The 17,446-nt window shown below is 44.6% G+C and overlaps 4 protein-coding genes across 18 annotated transcripts in view; 1 reads left to right on the top strand and 3 right to left on the bottom strand.

Annotated features, from left to right (window-relative positions):
- TMEM116 (transmembrane protein 116) overlaps window positions 1-17,446 on the top strand; it is a 173,498-nt gene that overhangs the window by 121,935 nt on the left and 34,117 nt on the right. For 4 of the 11 annotated variants that reach the window (XM_086681721.1, XM_086681719.1, XM_086681717.1 and 1 more), the window contains exon 11: window positions 1,150-5,168. The exons of 1 other annotated variant lie outside the window; for it this stretch is intronic. In XM_086681721.1, coding sequence (XP_086537847.1) covers window positions 1,150-1,298 — 149 coding nt within the window. In that variant the 3' untranslated portion in view covers window positions 1,299-5,168. Of the gene's footprint in view, window positions 1-1,149; window positions 5,169-15,334; window positions 16,449-17,162; window positions 17,442-17,446 lie in introns of those variants that run through there. 6 more of the 11 variants (XM_086681716.1, XM_086681713.1, XM_086681725.1 and 3 more) reach the window with 6 other exon arrangements.
- Window positions 3,764-6,893, bottom strand: LOC112870501 (disintegrin and metalloproteinase domain-containing protein 1a-like). Its single transcript, XM_086681706.1, has one exon. It carries the CDS (start codon window positions 6,576-6,578, stop codon window positions 4,008-4,010), a length of 2,571 nt encoding a protein of 856 aa, XP_086537832.1. The 5' UTR covers window positions 6,579-6,893; the 3' UTR covers window positions 3,764-4,007.
- Window positions 9,206-12,800, bottom strand: LOC112851460 (disintegrin and metalloproteinase domain-containing protein 1-like). The gene is given in 2 exon segments (XM_025914971.2): window positions 9,206-9,836; window positions 9,838-12,800. Coding segments are annotated over 2 exon segments (2,694 nt in total). The 5' UTR covers window positions 12,376-12,800; the 3' UTR covers window positions 9,206-9,680.
- Window positions 16,334-17,446, bottom strand: part of MAPKAPK5 (MAPK activated protein kinase 5) — a 42,259-nt gene continuing 41,146 nt past the window's right edge. For all 5 annotated transcript variants that reach the window (XM_086681710.1, XM_086681711.1, XM_086681707.1 and 2 more), the window contains 2 exons: window positions 17,046-17,150; window positions 16,334-16,713 (listed from right to left, as the gene is read on the bottom strand). In XM_086681710.1, the coding sequence (XP_086537836.1) occupies window positions 16,619-16,713; window positions 17,046-17,150 (200 nt within the window). In that variant the 3' untranslated portion in view covers window positions 16,334-16,618. The remainder of the gene's footprint in view (window positions 16,714-17,045; window positions 17,151-17,446) is intronic.

The following is a 17,446-nucleotide window of genomic DNA, read 5'->3' as shown; positions in this document are numbered from 1 at the left end:
CCAGAATTTGAGATTCTGAGAACATGTCACCTGAGTAAACACATTTCTTGTGCTGAAAGTACTAATCGGAGATTTCACTCAAGGAAGGACGAGGATGGGTAACTGCTGTTCTGTAGAAAACCGTCACTTGATGGTCTGTTTCATACCGACTCCCCTCTTAGTTCTTTCCGTGAGTATCCTCAGAGAGAACCCATGTTTTCTTCAGAAAAGTAGAGAAAGGTTTGCTGGAGCCTGTCCGGAGCTGTGATGGTTGAACCAAGCAGGGGTGGGGAAGAGTAAGGTCATTTGGTGGAATCAAAAGCCCAGAGTGGGAAGTGGCCATGGCATGTAGTGAGGACACGGGTCCTTCCTGTCAGACATACTGAGGTGAGGAAGGAGGGCATGCATGTTTTCAAAGGTCATAGGAGACAAAGGACAGGAGGACCCAATTGTCACGGCCCTTTAATGCCACACCAGGTTTACATCTTCTGCTCTAGAAAACGAGAGAGCAGTGGAAGTTCCTGAACTCCAGACTGTGGTGACAAGATCAGTGTCTGTAGAAGCTTAGGAAGGCCTTAAGAAACCTGGTTAAGTAGTTTACAGCAGTAAAACGGGCAGGTGCTTGTAAACACTTGGTCAGCCATGATTCCATCTCTGCTGTTTCTTTTGTAGATATGTTAACTATAGTTTTCTAACTGTGAGAAGAGTCCCCATGGCTTTGTCATTCACATACTAACCCAACACCTTGCTTACCCTCATGCATTTCCTTGCAGCATAACCTCCTCACGTAAAACTTGCATAATTTTATTAAATAGCAGAAGTGGTATGGACCTTTTTTCCTTTCCTTTCCTAGTCCAAAACTTTTTAAAGATAAATGCCCAGAATCAGGGGGAGTATTAATTTTAAAAAGTCAGCATTTTGCAAACATTCTTGGAAGAAGTCTACCTTGGTCTTGAGAAAACATTTCAATGAGCATATTTGCCCAAAGGAAACAGCAACATTCTGTTCTGAAATTAAGTTTGTAAACACTGGAAGATTTTATTTCAATTTTTAATACGGTGTCAAGAAACATTGCAAACCAGGGCAAAACGTTACTTAGTGCAGAACTGCATCCCTGTGAGGTTGATAATGTCACCTGTGTTGAAGGTAAATCTTTTATTTTTCCTTCAGCTGAGCCCCAGAGGAGAGGTTGGTGTTTGAGTCCAAGTTATGAGGATATTCCCCAGAGTACTCCTGCATGGATGAAGAAAGATGTCAGGTTGGGGGCATCCAAAGAAAGAGAGCACCTATCCAAGTCACCCAGGGAGGAAGAGACATGACCTCTGGACTCCACGAACATTAATGCCACATCCGAGTGCGTTCTTTTCCATATTACGTTTCCTTTTGCTCCCTCTAAGTCTGGATAAAAATCTAGAGCCTGGACTTAGCTGTGCTTTGGGAAACTAAGGGAAGGGTCTTGGTCTCCACCAGTCTTAGGGAGCACAGAGAGGACAATAGCCACCCAGGGAAGGCAGGTGAAGGACGGCAAGGAGTCACTGTCAGAATCTCTTGGGGCTGCAGCTGGCTGGGTCATGAGTGACTACCAACAGAGATCACTGGAATACGTAATCAAGCCTTCCTCAGAATCCCCCAAACATGCTGGGGGAGGGAATCCGGTGAAAGAGTGGGCTTTGTAGAAACAATCACACAAAATGCAGAACGCTGAACCTCAAACCAGAGTGCCCCTACCTCCTCTCTTAAACTTGGTCACCTCCCTTCTACAGCAGATCCTAAAGAACCCCAACCTTTAATCCCTGGAATTTGGGGGTTCCACACTTCTTAAGATCTACCTGGCAGTTAGAAACATGTCCCATTTTCTATCAGTTTTTCAGAGGAAGTTCATTCGAATAGCCTGTCCTAACCTTTGTTCCCTGCCTTCAACCTCGTCTTGCAATCATAAGGACAGCAACTAAAAATAGCCTATTCTACCTGCCACTTCCATACTGCTAATTTTTTGTACATTTTGTTGTCAAACATTGTGAAGTTTTAAATAGGTTTTATTGATTGATTCTCGATTTTCCATCTGACTTTTGGTCTTTTAAGAACACCATTTAATTAGCTAAGCGTAATCACCCCATACGTAAATCATGATTCCCTTAAACTTGAGAAGCTAGCAAAAATATGTGATGCTTTTTACCTTTTATCATAGTCCCCATCACATGTGCAGTTAGGAATGTCATCCCTCCTGTTCTCCACTGAAGTGCTTTTCAGCAGAAATCCTCCACATCTTTTTCAAAAGTCTCTAACCACAAGTTTACATGTGGGGGCCTTCATTTACCCAGTCTGCCCTTGTTCCCAAAGCTCTCAGCTGACTACTAATTAATGGTACGTTTTCACCGCAAATCCTGATCTGTCATAAAACACTCTGAGATTCGGTTACCAGCAAATCTCATGACCTAGAATCTTACATACCTGAAGTCGTGATTTTGAATTTCCCCCTGACGTTTAGTTTTGTTCCACCAAAAGTAATTAATGTAAGCTTCTAAAAAGCAGAAATCAGGTCCTATCCTTCCCTTGTCTGCTCTTTCCCGCTCACGTAGGTCAAGCAGTTAGAAGAGGGACTCAGCAAAAGTGTCGGCAGGGACTGATGCTCAGGAACTTCCCTGAGGCTCAGAACGCTAGACCTGTAGCAGCAACACTGCACCTGAGCAAGGTTTTGGCCAGTGCCATCCATAGAAGTTACCCTCCTATTTTAAGGTTGGTTCTGGCTAAGTCCTTCACTTGGTCAACATTTACCGAGCACCTACAATGAGCTGAGACCTCACAGCTGAGTAGGATATGAACCTGCCACTCCAGGAGGTCAGGATGTAATGGGGTAAAGGCACTTTTCATCAGTAATGACTACACAACGTGGTAGGTTCGTGACAGCAATTAGCATCCATCCCGTAAAGGTTTTGTTTTGTTAGAGTCACTGAGGAAGAAGCCACGTTCTGGGCAATTGAGGACATACCGATGGTTGTTCTGGTCACTTTTTTTACTGAAGGCCAGGCTCATGAAGCAGGGGGGAATGTAGATTCCGTCGTACCTGAGGCAGGACACAGGTTCCACCCGAACTCTGTGATGTCTGTTTCCTCATGTAGCAGATGGAGGTCTCAGAGTGTAGATGGGAAGATAAAATTAAGGCAAGGAATGCAAAGTGTTTTACACAGTGTCTTGTGCTATTGGATTATGTAGTTATTAAATGTGTTTGTGCTGTCTTTACAATTAAGTACCACTTAAAGCTCTGTTCCTTTCTACACTCACTCAACAGGTATTAACTTAATAAAGGAATTGAGAAACAAATATTTTTAATAAAGCAGAAAATAGAAAAAGGTAAAACGGGTATTTTAACTGAGCACTGGTCAAGATTGCTTCTTGGCTAGGTTGCCCACCTCTGGCCCATTTACCCCAACCAGAGTAATCATACCATCCTGAATTAAATGGAGCTCTTTCAAGAAACTGCAAAACTAAAGGACATCCAGTTTATAGGCCATATAAAGCCTAAAGTGATGTGTTGTTTGAACACATATATTTACTTACTTACTAATTTAAAATCGTTTCATTTCATGAATAAACTTCACAGGGAAAATTAGAACAATGAACATATAAACAACTTTCTAACATAATGTGTAGTTTTAAGTGGGGTGAAAAAGCCTGGGACTGCAATATATAGAAGCATAAATAATGCTGTACACCCAGTAAAATAGGTGGAAGATTATATCCATAAAAGACAGATTACTCAGAAACTGAGCCTACTAAGGCAATATATTTATCTGAATATTTCATGAGAAAAGTTTAATTTAAATGCTTCATAAAATGTGAAAATGAAAATTTGAAATATTTTTGTAAGTGATTTTACATATGCATAGATAACCAGTGACTAAGTTGAAGAAGAAAAATCCTCCTCGCACAGTTTACCTTTCCACAGGCTGTAGACTTCCTGTCAGGGCCTGCAGCCGTCAGTGTAAACTTCATGTTTGCTCCACTGAGCCTCTATTCCACCTAATGATTCAGGTATTTGCTATACTCGCCTTCTTCCTGTCACTACTCATTTTTCCCCCTGGTTCTTCCTCTAATCTGCCTACTTCTGTTTCTGGTACAGTTTCTTGAGTATCTTCTAGAACCTTTTGTTGGCACTGTGATCTCTCCTTTCCAGCCCCAATAATGGCACCAACAATCAGACTTAAAAATACTATTAAAAGAAATAAGGCGAATAAGTACACCATCCTGGAAAGGCCTTTGCTTTCATCTTCATTCTCACAACCTCTGCCAGAATTACTACGAGAAACACTATGACTTCTGCTTTCATCTTCACTTGGATTTCCATCATGTGGCTTTCCAGGAGGGCCACTGTCCACACTACCCCCATTTCCTGCAGCTTTGCAGTCAGGGGGTGCATAGCCAGCCTCACAATGACAGTGCCTTAAATTGTTGCAGACTCCTCGCCCATTACACATTTCATTAGGTTCACAGTCGTAGTGGAGCACGGCATGATCAGTGCAGGAGTAATTCATGCAGACTTTGTGTGGGGCACAAAGAGTGCCGTTGTGCACCTCTCCATCATCGGGGATGTCAGTCATGTTATAGGCATCCGTGCTCCAGCACCAGTCATCTTTGTGAGGTACCTGGATCAGAGTATGGTGGGGTTTGATTGCTGGTATCCGTCTAATATTTGTACATATAAGTTTCCCACAAAATATATGATCATCAGAGCAATTAACATACTTTGTCCTAGACGAGGCCCACAAGCCACAGTTCCCGAACCGGTCTCCTTTGGTGTTCATGGAAATATAACAGTGTTCTGGGGCAGACCTTGCAGGGGACCCATATATATCCACACATTGATTATCAGGGTTCTTACACCGGCCGCCAAAACAATAGTGAATTCTGTCACACAATGTGCCATCTTGCTTATAGCGGTCTATGGGGCATTCTCCGGAGGTACCATCACAATATTCAGGGAGGTCACACTCTCCAAGAGCAGGACGACACATGAATCCCTTATGTCTCAACTGGCAATCAGAACAGCATAGTCCATCACTACACTGTGCGTGCTCCTTCAGCCTACATGTTTGGTCACAGCACCGGTGATCACTACAGTCAGGTCCGCAGTCACACTCCTCATTGTCCTCCAACACACCATTTCCACACTCTGCATTCCTACGCAGGCGATGTTGAGGCCGAGGCTTGTTAAATAGGCAGCCCCCTTTGTGTTCCCGGAGGAACTGGTAGAAGTAATCAGAGCTGCAGTTGCTGAAGCCACCTTCTCTGGTGATATTTTCACGCATGAGGCACAAGCGTTTATCTCTACAAGCGCAGGCCGAGTGGTCGTGCCGAATACCCAAGTTGTGCCCAAGCTCGTGGGCCATGAGCGCTGCAAACAGGAGGACGTCTTCATGATGGAAGGACTCAACGGCTGCCGCAAAGCCACTTGAACAGGCACCACTGAGAAATGCCTGTCCCACGTCTCCTTCAGGACGATGTCCGACGATCATGTGGGCAACATCGTGCTTCACACGACGGGAGAGCTTCTCCTGTCTCCAGCTGTTGAAATTCCCGAGTGTAACTTGCAAGTCCGCCGGGACTTCTATGAGGTCCCCCTCGGTCCAAATCTCCATTCCAGCCAGCACCACCTCTGTGTTTATCCCCCTGGTGAAGCTGTTGGCCAGAGCGGTGATGTCCATGACCCTCTGGACTGTCTCACTGACGTCACTGCCCCACATTTGGAACCGCTGGTTGTTGACCACGACAAACATCTCCACGTACTTGGTGTGTGACCAAAAGGAGGACGGTGCCTGTGGACTGTGAGGCTTCCTGCTCCCCTGCTGCCGGCTGGCAGGCGCCACTTGGCTGCCTTTGGAAGTGACCCCACAGGAGACTCGAGCTTGGTGTGCCATCGCGTACAACACATGTTCAGAGCGTTTCGAAGTGTCCTTGGGCTTAATGCCATAAGGTTTCCCCTCCTTAATCAGGATGCCCCTGAGGCCTGAACAGGTGTTGAGAGAAACAAAAGAACCCGGGACTCCTTCTATGTAGCCTTCATAGTGACAGTCATGTGAGATGAAAGGCATTTCTTGCCCCAGGACGCCACCGTGGTAGCTGAAGACTGGAAAGTCCTTCACAAAACAGTCTCTCTTCGCCTTCAGGTGAATCATCCATTTCTGGCCCTGCATTAAGAGCATATAGGATGCCTTTTCCACTGGGTCTTCCCTTCCCTTGACTGTCAGGCTCTTGGGGATGACTGTTTCATAAGAAGAGTAATATACAGATCCCAGGTCACAGTACAAGGTTGGCAGGAAAATCAACGCCAACACTAGCATGATCCCCAACCTGACACACGGAGGTCCCGGCACCACTAGTGCCCACCTCGAGCCCTTCATTTGGGGAGCCCGAGTCGGAAGTGCTCTGCCAGCCTCATGTGTAACCACTTGGTATTTCTGTAGACAAGACAAGGAGGAGGCAGAGTGTCTCACAGAGGCTGCCACTGGCATGGCCATTGTGAATCGGTTGATGGTGTGCGGCCTGTGTCCATTAGCAGCAGCCCTCCCTGACACGCCGACCCTCACATGGGAGTCTGGCATTATGGAGTCAAGGCATTAGCTCCAGATCTATGCTGGCTGTAGGAAGGGTGGCTGGCTGCTGCCTACTTCTGAGAGACACAGCCTCTGGCTGTGTCCTTTCCAGTCTCTCTGATCTCTCTGTAATCCTTCAGATAGTGTCCTTTCTCTGTGACTTCCTTCCACAGCATCAGCTTCGGTGCTCCGTGGCTACGGTCCTTTTGACACCGTGGAGTGATGTAATCACGAAGGGCTGTGAACTCTAAAACGCAAGACCATCCCTTGAGAGTGGAAACAAAACCTGCATGCCTCCTTCAACTGTGCCACACGGAACGCCCCGCCCCCACCCCTCCTGTTGTCCGTTGCTTGACTAACTCCAAGTGTTCCAGACCAGGGGGCTTAGACATCTTTGGTGGGCACCCTCTGTTGCTCACTTCCCCTCTTCTAAACCTCTTGCTCTGTAACACATGGACATGATAACTCAGAGTGTCCTTTATCCCTCAGTGAGGCATTATAGTGACGTGCACATCTCCCAGGCCAGTCTGTTCGCTAAGGCAAATGGGGTGGTGGGCCTGTGCCGCAGGATAGACCCAAGTGGGCTGGCGACCCGTGGGGCACGGGTCAATACGCCTATGTTTTAACATCTTCAAAGCTCGGTTCCTCAAGTTCTGTTTATGACACTGTCCAAAAGTGTGTATGGGAGAGGCCAATAGAGCAGCCTCCTCTTACGTGCGAGTGTGAGTATCATGGGCATGTCAGTGGGTGAGTCCAGGCCCACACCCTTCTCGGGATGGCCCTGACATATGGCATGATGCTAAGGTTATGCCCGCTGTGAACCAGGTATCCTAAAAGTCTCCCCTGTGTTAGAATGTGGCCTCTACATGTCCAGTGACCACTTCAGTTTGTTCACCTTTATACCCTCAGGTCTAGAAGAGTGCTTGTCCAAGAGTAGATGAACAAGAATTATTTACTGAGTGAATAAATGACTCCCAGGTATGGGTGCTGTGATTGATGTCTCATCTGTTGCATGTTATTCGTTTGTACTTGCTGAACACCTGCCCTGAATGGCTGAAAGTGTCTTCAGGAAAACTCACAACCATGCTGACTAATGGCCCATTTGTGATCTCAATGTGTACCTCTTCCTACATTTCACCGGTCAGGTCACCCTAATTTCTTCTTGCCTCACATTTCACTGAGAAAATGGAAGCAATCGAAAGGGAACTTCCACATGTAGAAGCCGGGCGAGCCCACCTGTACCTAGATTTTCCTCCTACTGTAGTGGATAAATTGTCCATGCTCTGAGGCCAATCCCTCTGTTTGTATACTTGAGAAGCTAGCAAAAATATGTGATGCTTTTTACCTTTTATCATAGTCCCCATCACATGTGCAGTTAGGAATGTCATCCCTCCTGTTCTCCACTGAAGTGCTTTTCAGCAGAAATCCTCCACATCTTTTTCAAAAGTCTCTAACCACAAGTTTACATGTGGGGGCCTTCATTTACCCAGTCTGCCCTTGTTCCCAAAGCTCTCAGCTGACTACTAATTAATGGTACGTTTTCACCGCAAATCCTGATCTGTCATAAAACACTCTGAGATTCGGTTACCAGCAAATCTCATGACCTAGAATCTTACATACCTGAAGTCGTGATTTTGAATTTTCCCCTGACGTTTAGTTTTGTTCCACCAAAAGTAATTAATGTAAGCTTCTAAAAAGCAGAAATCAGGTCTTATCCTTCTTTTGTCTGCTCTTTCCCGCTCACGTAGGTCAAGCAGTTAGAAGAGGGACTCAGCAAAAGTGTCGGCAGGGACTGATGCTCAGGAACTTCCCTGAGGCTCAGAACGCTAGACCTGTAGCAGCAACACTGCACCTGAGCAAGGTTTTGGCCAGTGTCATCCATAGAAGTTACCCTCCTATTTTAAGGTTGGTTCTGGCTAAGTCCTTCACTTGGTCAACATTTACCGAGCACCTACAATGAGCTGAGACCTCAAGCTGAGTAGGATATGAACCTGCCACTCCAGGAGGTCAGGATGTAATGGGGTAAAGGCACTTTTCATCAGTAATGACTACACAACGTGGTAGATTCGTGACAGCAATCAGCATCCATCCCGTAAAGGTTTTGTTTCGTTAGAGTCACTGAGGAAGAAGCCATGTTCTGGGCAATTGAGGACATATCGATCGTTGTTCTGGTCACTTTTTTTACTGAAGGCCAGGCTCATGAAGCAGGGGGGAATGTAGATTCCGTCGTACCTGAGGCAGGACACAGGTTCCACCTGAACTCTTTGATGTTTGTGTCCTCATGTAGCAGATGGAGGTCTCAGAGTGTAGATGGGAAGATAAAATTAAGGCAACGAATGTTAAGTGTTTCACACAGTGTCTCGCACAGTAGTATTATTGTTATGTGTTTGTGCTCTCTCTACAAATATCTACCAAATTAATGTGTTACAGGTATTTTGAAGATCTGTAGATAAAATATCAGCCTTATAGAAATTAATAAATCCAGAATATTAACAAATATTCAAATGTGAATTCCACACCACTGTGCACATGTCTCCTGGCCTCAGTTGCCCATTCCTGCCGCATTCACCCAGACCCTTGAATCAGATGCAGCCCCACCAGAGAGCCTTAATATAAAAAAGCCCATTACTAGGGTGCATGGAGTCTGAAGCGATGCTTCATCCAAAAATTGCCATTTATTTATTTTAAATTACCTCTATATCATGAATAGAAACTTCATGGCAATAAGAGTACTCAATAGATAATGTTCCTAAATAATGCACTGATGTGACTTGGGTGAATAATCCAGGGACAGTCATGACATAGGTTCTGATAATACACTGTGTCAAACAATGTAGATGGAAGATGGTATTGCCCTGAAAAATAACTTTAGTTCATATATTGACCCAAACACAATACATGACATTGATAGCAATGATCCACGAGAAGAGCTTAAGTAAAATTGTTTCGTGAAATGAGAAAAAGCAGAACTGCAGGATATTTGTATATGAGTTCTTATATCAACGTGTAACCAAAGTATTACAAGCAGTATTGAAATCTGGGTTCCCTCCTCCCAGGTTACTGTTTCTCTAGACCCTGTAGTCCAGTTAGAGCCACTGGAGCTCTCAATTCTCACTTCATCTTTGTCTCTATGAGCCTCTCATTCCCACTCAGTGCTTGAGGTATTTGATGTATTTGACTTCTTCCTCCACTATTCTGCCTTTGGTTATTCCTGTCCTTCACCTGCTACCTCTTATGGTGCAGGCTCTCCTGGGGCTTCTAGTGGTGGAAGCTCCGGATGTGGGGCCTCTGGCGGTGGGACTTCCTGTGGTTGGGGGGCCTCCTCTGGTAGGGAAGCCTTCTCTAGTGGGGGGTCTTCCCGTGGAGCCTCCTCTGGACCCTTCTCTTCAGTATTTGTGGGTTGCTTTTGTAAGGGCTGTGTGATCTCTTTGTCCACAGTAGTCTCTGTGATCTCTGAGATCTCCTCTGAGGAGCCTCCTGTCGTCTCTAGTGACTCAATTCTAGCCCTAAGGGTAATGGAAAGTATTAAAATGAACAGTAATACTAGAAGAAATCCGGGCAGTATGAAAATTATGCTGCCAAGAGCCCTCATTTGAGTCTTACGTTTAGTAGGACTGCCACTTCCTCCTGCACTTAGATTTTCATCAGTGGATTGTCCCGGGGGACCACTGTCCACGCTACCCCCATTTCCTGCAGCTTTGCAGTCAGGGGGTGCATAGCCAGCCTCACAATGACAGTGCCTTAAATTGTTGCAGACTCCTCTCCCATTACACATTTCATTAGGTTCACAGTCGTAGTGGAGCACGGCATGATCAGTGCAGGAGTAATTCATGCAGACTTTGTGTGGGGCACAAAGAGTGCCGTTGTGCACCTCTCCATCATCGGGGATGTCAGTCATGTTATAGGCATCCGTGCTCCAGCACCAGTCATCTTTGTGAGGTACCTGGATCAGAGTATGGTGGGGTTTGATTGCTGGTATCCGTCTAATATTTGTACATATAAGTTTCCCACAAAATATATGATCATCAGAGCAATTAACATACTTTGTCCTAGACGAGGCCCACAAGCCACAGTTCCCGAACCGGTCTCCTTTGGTGTTCATGGAAATATAACAGTGTTCTGGGGCAGACCTTGCAGGGGACCCATATATATCCACACATTGATTATCAGGGTTCTTACACCGGCCGCCAAAACAATAGTGAATTCTGTCACACAATGTGCCATCTTGCTTATAGCGGTCTATGGGGCATTCTCCGGAGGTACCATCACAATATTCAGGGAGGTCACACTCTCCAAGAGCAGGACGACACATGAATCCCTTATGTCTCAACTGGCAATCAGAACAGCATAGTCCATCACTACACTGTGCGTGCTCCTTCAGCCTACATGTTTGGTCACAGCACCGGTGATCACTACAGTCAGGTCCGCAGTCACACTCCTCATTGTCCTCCAACACACCATTTCCACACTCTGCATTCCTACGCAGGCGATGTTGGGGCCGAGGCTTGTTAAATAGGCAGCCCCCTTTGTGTTCCCGGAGGAACTGGTAGAAGTAATCAGAGCTGCAGTTGCTGAAGCCACCTTCTCTGGTGATATTTTCACGCATGAGGCACAAGCGTTTATCTCTACAAGCGCAGGCCGAGTGGTCGTGCCGAATACCCAAGTTGTGCCCAAGCTCGTGGGCCATGAGCGCTGCAAACAGGAGGACGTCTTCATGATGGAAGGACTCAACGGCTGCCGCAAAGCCACTTGAACAGGCACCACTGAGAAATGCCTGTCCCACGTCTCCTTCAGGACGATGTCCGACGATCATGTGGGCAACATCGTGCTTCACACGACGGGAGAGCTTCTCCTGTCTCCAGCTGTTGAAATTCCCGAGTGTAACTTGCAAGTCCGCCGGGACTTCTATGAGGTCCCCCTCGGTCCAAATCTCCATTCCAGCCAGCACCACCTCTGTGTTTATCCCCCTGGTGAAGCTGTTGGCCAGAGCGGTGATGTCCATGACCCTCTGGACTGTCTCACTGACGTCACTGCCCCACATTTGGAACCGCTGGTTGTTGACCACGACAAACATCTCCACGTACTTGGTGTGTGACCAAAAGGAGGACGGTGCCTGTGGACTGTGAGGCTTCCTGCTCCCCTGCTGCCGGCTGGCAGGCGCCACTTGGCTGCCTTTGGAAGTGACCCCACAGGAGACTCGAGCTTGGTGTGCCATCGCGTACAACACATGTTCAGAGCGTTTCGAAGTGTCCTTGGGCTTAATGCCATAAGGTTTCCCCTCCTTAATCAGGATGCCCCTGAGGCCTGAACAGGTGTTGAGAGAAACAAAAGAACCCGGGACTCCTTCTATGTAGCCTTCATAGTGACAGTCATGTGAGATGAAAGGCATTTCTTGCCCCAGGACGCCACCGTGGTAGCTGAAGACTGGAAAGTCCTTCACAAAACAGTCTCTCTTCGCCTTCAGGTGAATCATCCATTTCTGGCCCTGCATTAAGAGCATATAGGATGCCTTTTCCACTGGGTCTTCCCTTCCCTTGACTGTCAGGCTCTTGGGGATGACTGTTTCATAAGAAGAGTAATATACAGATCCCAGGTCACAGTACATGCTTGGCAGGAAAATCACCAACAGCAGCACAATCCCCAATCTGACACACGAGGGTTCTGGCACTTGCCCCAGCCTCAAGTTCCTCTTCTGCTGAGCCCAAATCTGAAACTTTACCTTACCCTCTTTCGAGGCCCCTTGGTTTTTCCATGATGACAGTATAGAGGCAGGGTGTCTCAAAGAGGCTGCCACTGAAACAGCCATTGTGAATCAGTTGGCACTGCAGGGCTTCCGTCCTACAGCAGCAGCTCTGCCTAGCATGTTGAGCCTCAGAGACTCAAGTATCAGCCCCAGATCTGGGCTGGCTCCCTTAGGGATGGCTGCTGTCCGGCTCTTGGGTTACAGACTTAGGGACTGTATTTCTACTTGCTCTTGGCCTTTTCTAGTTCCCTTACCATATGACTTCCTTCCAACAGCAGTAGCTTTAACGTTCCTTGGGTAAGTTCCCTTTGTCCTCACAGAGAGATGCCATGTGGGCAGACTGTAATGATCCAGCCAGTACTATAACTCAGGCAAATTATCCTTATTCTCAAACCCAGGCCACACTACTCCTGATATCCGTTAATCTGTTCATTCTTTGAAATCCAACATTCTGGCAGGAGGTTGGGGGGAGGGGACAGGGATCCTTTGGGGATCTCTGAACAGGACAAATTTCTCTGTTACCCAAGCCTCCCGTCCCCATTTCTGTAGCATTCAGGATACTGTTTCGCAGCCCAAGCCTTCTTTGTCAGCCTTTGTTCATTACACATTCAGTTTAGACATTTTATATCTGCATATAAACATACTTTTTTCTGCTATGAAGTTTTCCTAATGCACATATTAAGTGACAAATGAAATGAGCTCAGTTTTACCATGGAAATATGTGAGGAGGATCAACATTCAGTTCCTCCCAACAGACCCAACACAAAAACAAACTAAGTAGGTATCTAGTTACCATTTCACCAAGAAAATAAAAACTGGAGTCTGTAAGAATTTTTTTGAAGATTTCTTCACTCTTTTCACTAAAATTGAACTGTACTGTCTGTGTAAGTCTTTGGATTTGGTTTTGTGTCAATTTCCTGGCAGTACAAAATCGAAAGGGAGAAAAAGCACTATCTATCCACATTCTTTGCATAGTTATTCTCCTGTGCATTCTAAGATGAACTAAAATAAGACCGTGCATATTTTATCTTGCATAAATAATTTTATATCAAGTCAAACGTTTACAATATAAAACCTTTGAAGTAAGGGTTATGACTACAACTAACACTCAACAATGGAGATATGCCCTATCTAGTTCAAAAGGAATGGTTCGGTACCACAGGATCTCAGATGTGAGCAGGAGAGCAGGTCACCTCAATTATATTTAATTCCTAATACAGATGATAAAATTTATCATTAGCATCTGGCATCATTAGCATCTAGCAAATATTAAGAAATTTATAGCAAATAAGGTAAGGTGATTTCTAGCTAGATTTCTTCTTTTATTTTATATAAGAGAAGAAAGCCTCTTCCAATTATATAATTTGGAAATTAATACAAATTTAAGGTATTTCCCTGTATTTTAACCAAACATGTAGGACAAATTGAGTCATTTTGTGGGATAAAAGAACCAAATCAATAATAAAAGAACACTACTACTTTTTAAATAAATAGAAATATAATTAAAGCTAAGTGTATCCAAGTTTTCAGTTTTTAAATTGAAACACATTTTCTTTAATACATACACATATACGTGTTCACAGACAAGGTCTGATTTAGATCATTTGAGTTCTTTAACCAATAATCCCTTCAATTTGTTCTTTCTCACATGAATACAACAAACTCTTCTTAAAAAGTTATTTAGAGAAAAAAATTTTTTCACTTCTTAAGTAGGCTCTATGCCCAATGTGGGGCTTGAACTCATCACACAGGATCAAGAGTGGCACACTCCACTGATGAGCCAGCTAGGTGCCCCTAAAAAGCGTACCTATTTCTAGCTTTAAAAAGCTAAAAAGCTATCCTCCTATGTTTCAGACAGGTATCTGACAGGTATTTTCCTATGCTTATACACTTAACCGGAAAGATACACAAATTGTTTTACATCAAGCAGATTTATAACTATGTTAAAGTCTATAGGCATTTGAGTGGTAAGTAATGGTTTTGGTTAAACAGAGGGTTAGCAAATCATGTGGGAAAACTGGAGACTCTAACCTCCTGCCTACAAGAACTGTTCTTACAATGTGAACTGCCTGCAGGTAGAGGCATTTAGAGGTAGGAAGAGACGAAGCTGATTTTGTTTCACATCCAGTTACATGTGAAATTTGCTTTATTAGGAAACCTGACTGGCACACCAAAACAGAATTTGCTACTGGCCTACAAACCCCACAAACGAAATTCCACTTTGAAGACCACAAACAGTGCTGCGTCCTTTGGGAACTACTGTTCTGTCAGGGGTCCAAAGTAAGACCCACTTTTGCATTACAACAGCTAGACTGTCCTCCAGGGTATTCACCAGCTTCCAGCATGGAGCTCTCCCATGTGGGCATATGTGGACGCAGCACTTCTTTTGGGGGCCAGATTAATTCGGCCTGGTGTGACTAAAATGTGGGCAACTGTTGCTTAGAGTAAAAGGAAGCACTATTGTAGATGTCCTTTTAGATCATGCCTAAAATCCACCACATGCTAAAGGAAAAAAAAAATCATCCAGAGCCTTTGGAAGGTACCTTAATAACAAATCAAGAAGTTAATGGTAGACTGGGCATACCAGTATTTACTCTGAAAAAAAAAGAGTAACAAAGTTAACTATGGCCTTCCTTCCTCCAGCCAATACCTCTGCCCTGAGAAAAACAACAGGTGAACATTCATTCTGTTCTTCTAGAAATAAGTGCAGCATTTTTCCTGATTGCAGTAAGCGATTTGTAAGACTGCATTTCACTAAAAAAACAATAACTTAATTCAACCCTTAATTCAACTCTCAGCTAAGTCTTCTGGTCAATAAATAAGAAAACATTTTATTTTTCTCTGCTGCCTAACTCTTCGATTTTGCCGTATTTAAAAGCACTGAATTCTCCTTACAGGGTATCCATTTACAACAGTTATTAGTCACCTAAGATTAGGGAGCCTTACCGTTAAAAGTATCTATTACCCAATATGACAAGGTAATCCTTATAAGATGCTTTGTGTTTTTATCATGTATTTCCAGTCAGTCACATACATGTGATGCATACTAACCAAATGTCATCCTGAGGACATGCTCAGCAAAGTGGACAAATCATAAGAAAAGAAGTGAGCTCTGTGAGGTCAATTTTGATCGAAGAGAATGTGACAGGACAAAAGTGAAGAACTGCACCTGCGACCATCTTCTTCTGCTCTGTGAATTGGAGTTTGCCTGTTAGCCCTTCTATTCACCAACACAGGCACCCGCCAAAAACTGCCAAACACACAAACAAATAACAGTTTGTTATGGAAGCTCGTGTGCACAACAGAAAACTAAAAAAGCATCCAGCCTTGTTTTCCATTCAAACAGTTGATCTCTGGCCGAAAACCACCCTTCCTGAAAATGAAGGGCACTGAACGAAATAGACGTAGCCTGGGGATGCCAACACGAAGCGCAGGCTGAAATATCAGAGAGTAAAAGGGCAGCTTTAGAAGAAAAAACTGGACCATTTTAGATGCTAATCCAGTAGTCTAGTTTACATGATATGTAACTTTCTCAGAAAAATTATCTGATAAAAAGGGCCAGGAAAACAGAAAAACGGAAGCAGCAGCAACAGAGCTTGGTGAGGCCTGTGGGGAAGGGAAGAGGACTGAGCAGGACCTTAGAGGAGCAGAATGAAGCTCTGGTTCTACATGAAAAGAATAAACTCGAAATCTTGTTAGATGTAAGAAACCCCCCATACCTTTGAAAAGATCTGACCCCAAAAAAAGAGAAATGTTACCACTTTTCTCTAAGGAATTAGGGACAAGAGAAATGAGGCCTCAGCTCCTTGCCTCTTCTATCATGGGAGTTGGCATCCTGTGGGTTCCAGCAGGCAGTCTGCAATATGGATCCACAAAAATCTGTTTGGCACCAGAGCTAATCTACCGATGGTGCAGAAAGCAAATACACAGGGTGAGTGAGCCCAGATTCCACAGTACTTGATTCAAATGTTTACTGAACAGACAGGTCAGTATCGTCGGCCCTTTGTCTATCACTGACAAATGGTTTTTGTATACTTTATTACAAATAAAACAATCTTGTTGACAATACCATCTATCATCTTACAAACATATGAGAAAACAGTCCTAGAGTAATAGTATATCTCTAGGAACTGAGCTTTTCTTACAAACAAATGAACTATACTATGAGTAAGTTCTGTATTTAAATCTATACAGCGTCTTTAAGTAATGTGGAAATGAAATTATGATTTATTAATTTACATAAAAATTACTTTATACATTAAAGAATAATTTTTCAAATTGTTAAAAAAAAAGTCTGAAGCCATCATTATTGGGATTCATGGGACATGGTTTGTTCTTCTATCACTTGCTTCACAATTTCTGCCAGTTTTAGTCGATCCACTTTATCTGTGAATCCACGACCTGAAATGCACAAAAAAAAAGGTCAGTCTCCAAATGTTTGGAGTGAAATTGTTAACAGGGATCCAGTAAGGTACCCAAGGGGTGTGAGACTGGGGCTCTGCAGTGTGGAATCTGCAGCACAAAGTTCATCTGAACTCTGGAAAGCAAGTGAGAGGGCTGGACGTCCATGCCTGTGCAGTTAAGCAGGACTAACCCCATCCCAGAGTACTCCACTCACTTTCTAGCCTCACTTCCCCTCAAAACAGCCCCAGCTCAGCCCCCAGACATCCTCCATGTTCCACATGTACTGACTTCTCCGCGTTCATGGAGAAAGGGAGAAGTAAGTTTCCTACCATTCCAACTGAAGCTTTGCAGAGTATCTCTTAGGAGTTTGCATTCCCGGTTATACTTCCAAGCCTCCTGCATTACTTCATTCAGCTTTTCATCTTCATTCTCTCCTATTAATAAAGATGAAGAAGAAGTTGCGTTTTCCTGTGGCATCATGGGATGTGAAGTGTCAGAGACGGAAGGACATGATGTCCAGCTTGTTGAGAAGTGGTGAGTTAAGGGGCAAACTTTCACAGACGCTGTTGTTACTACTAGTCCCTACCTTATATGGAGGCCACTTCTGGGCTCTGAACTCTTATTCTGACAGCCTCACACAACTCCTCTCGTGGCCCCAGGGTGTTAGCACTGGGGTATGGGAAACAGGCAGAGTCAGACTCTGCTGCTGAGCAAGAATACCTGGTTAACC

This window comes from Puma concolor, chromosome D3 (genome assembly GCF_028749965.1).
Source record: "Puma concolor isolate L17-30 chromosome D3, mPumCon1.1.hap2, whole genome shotgun sequence".
Taxonomy (NCBI): domain Eukaryota; kingdom Metazoa; phylum Chordata; class Mammalia; order Carnivora; family Felidae; genus Puma; species Puma concolor.
The sequence above is the reverse complement of the archived record's forward strand: the minus strand, read 5'-3'. Positions and strand labels throughout refer to the sequence as shown.

Coding starts and splice junctions, on each gene's coding strand:
- LOC112870501 (XM_086681706.1), bottom strand. CDS start 6,578: ATGCCAGACTCCCATGTGAGGGTCGGCGTGTCAGGGAGGGCTGCTGCT.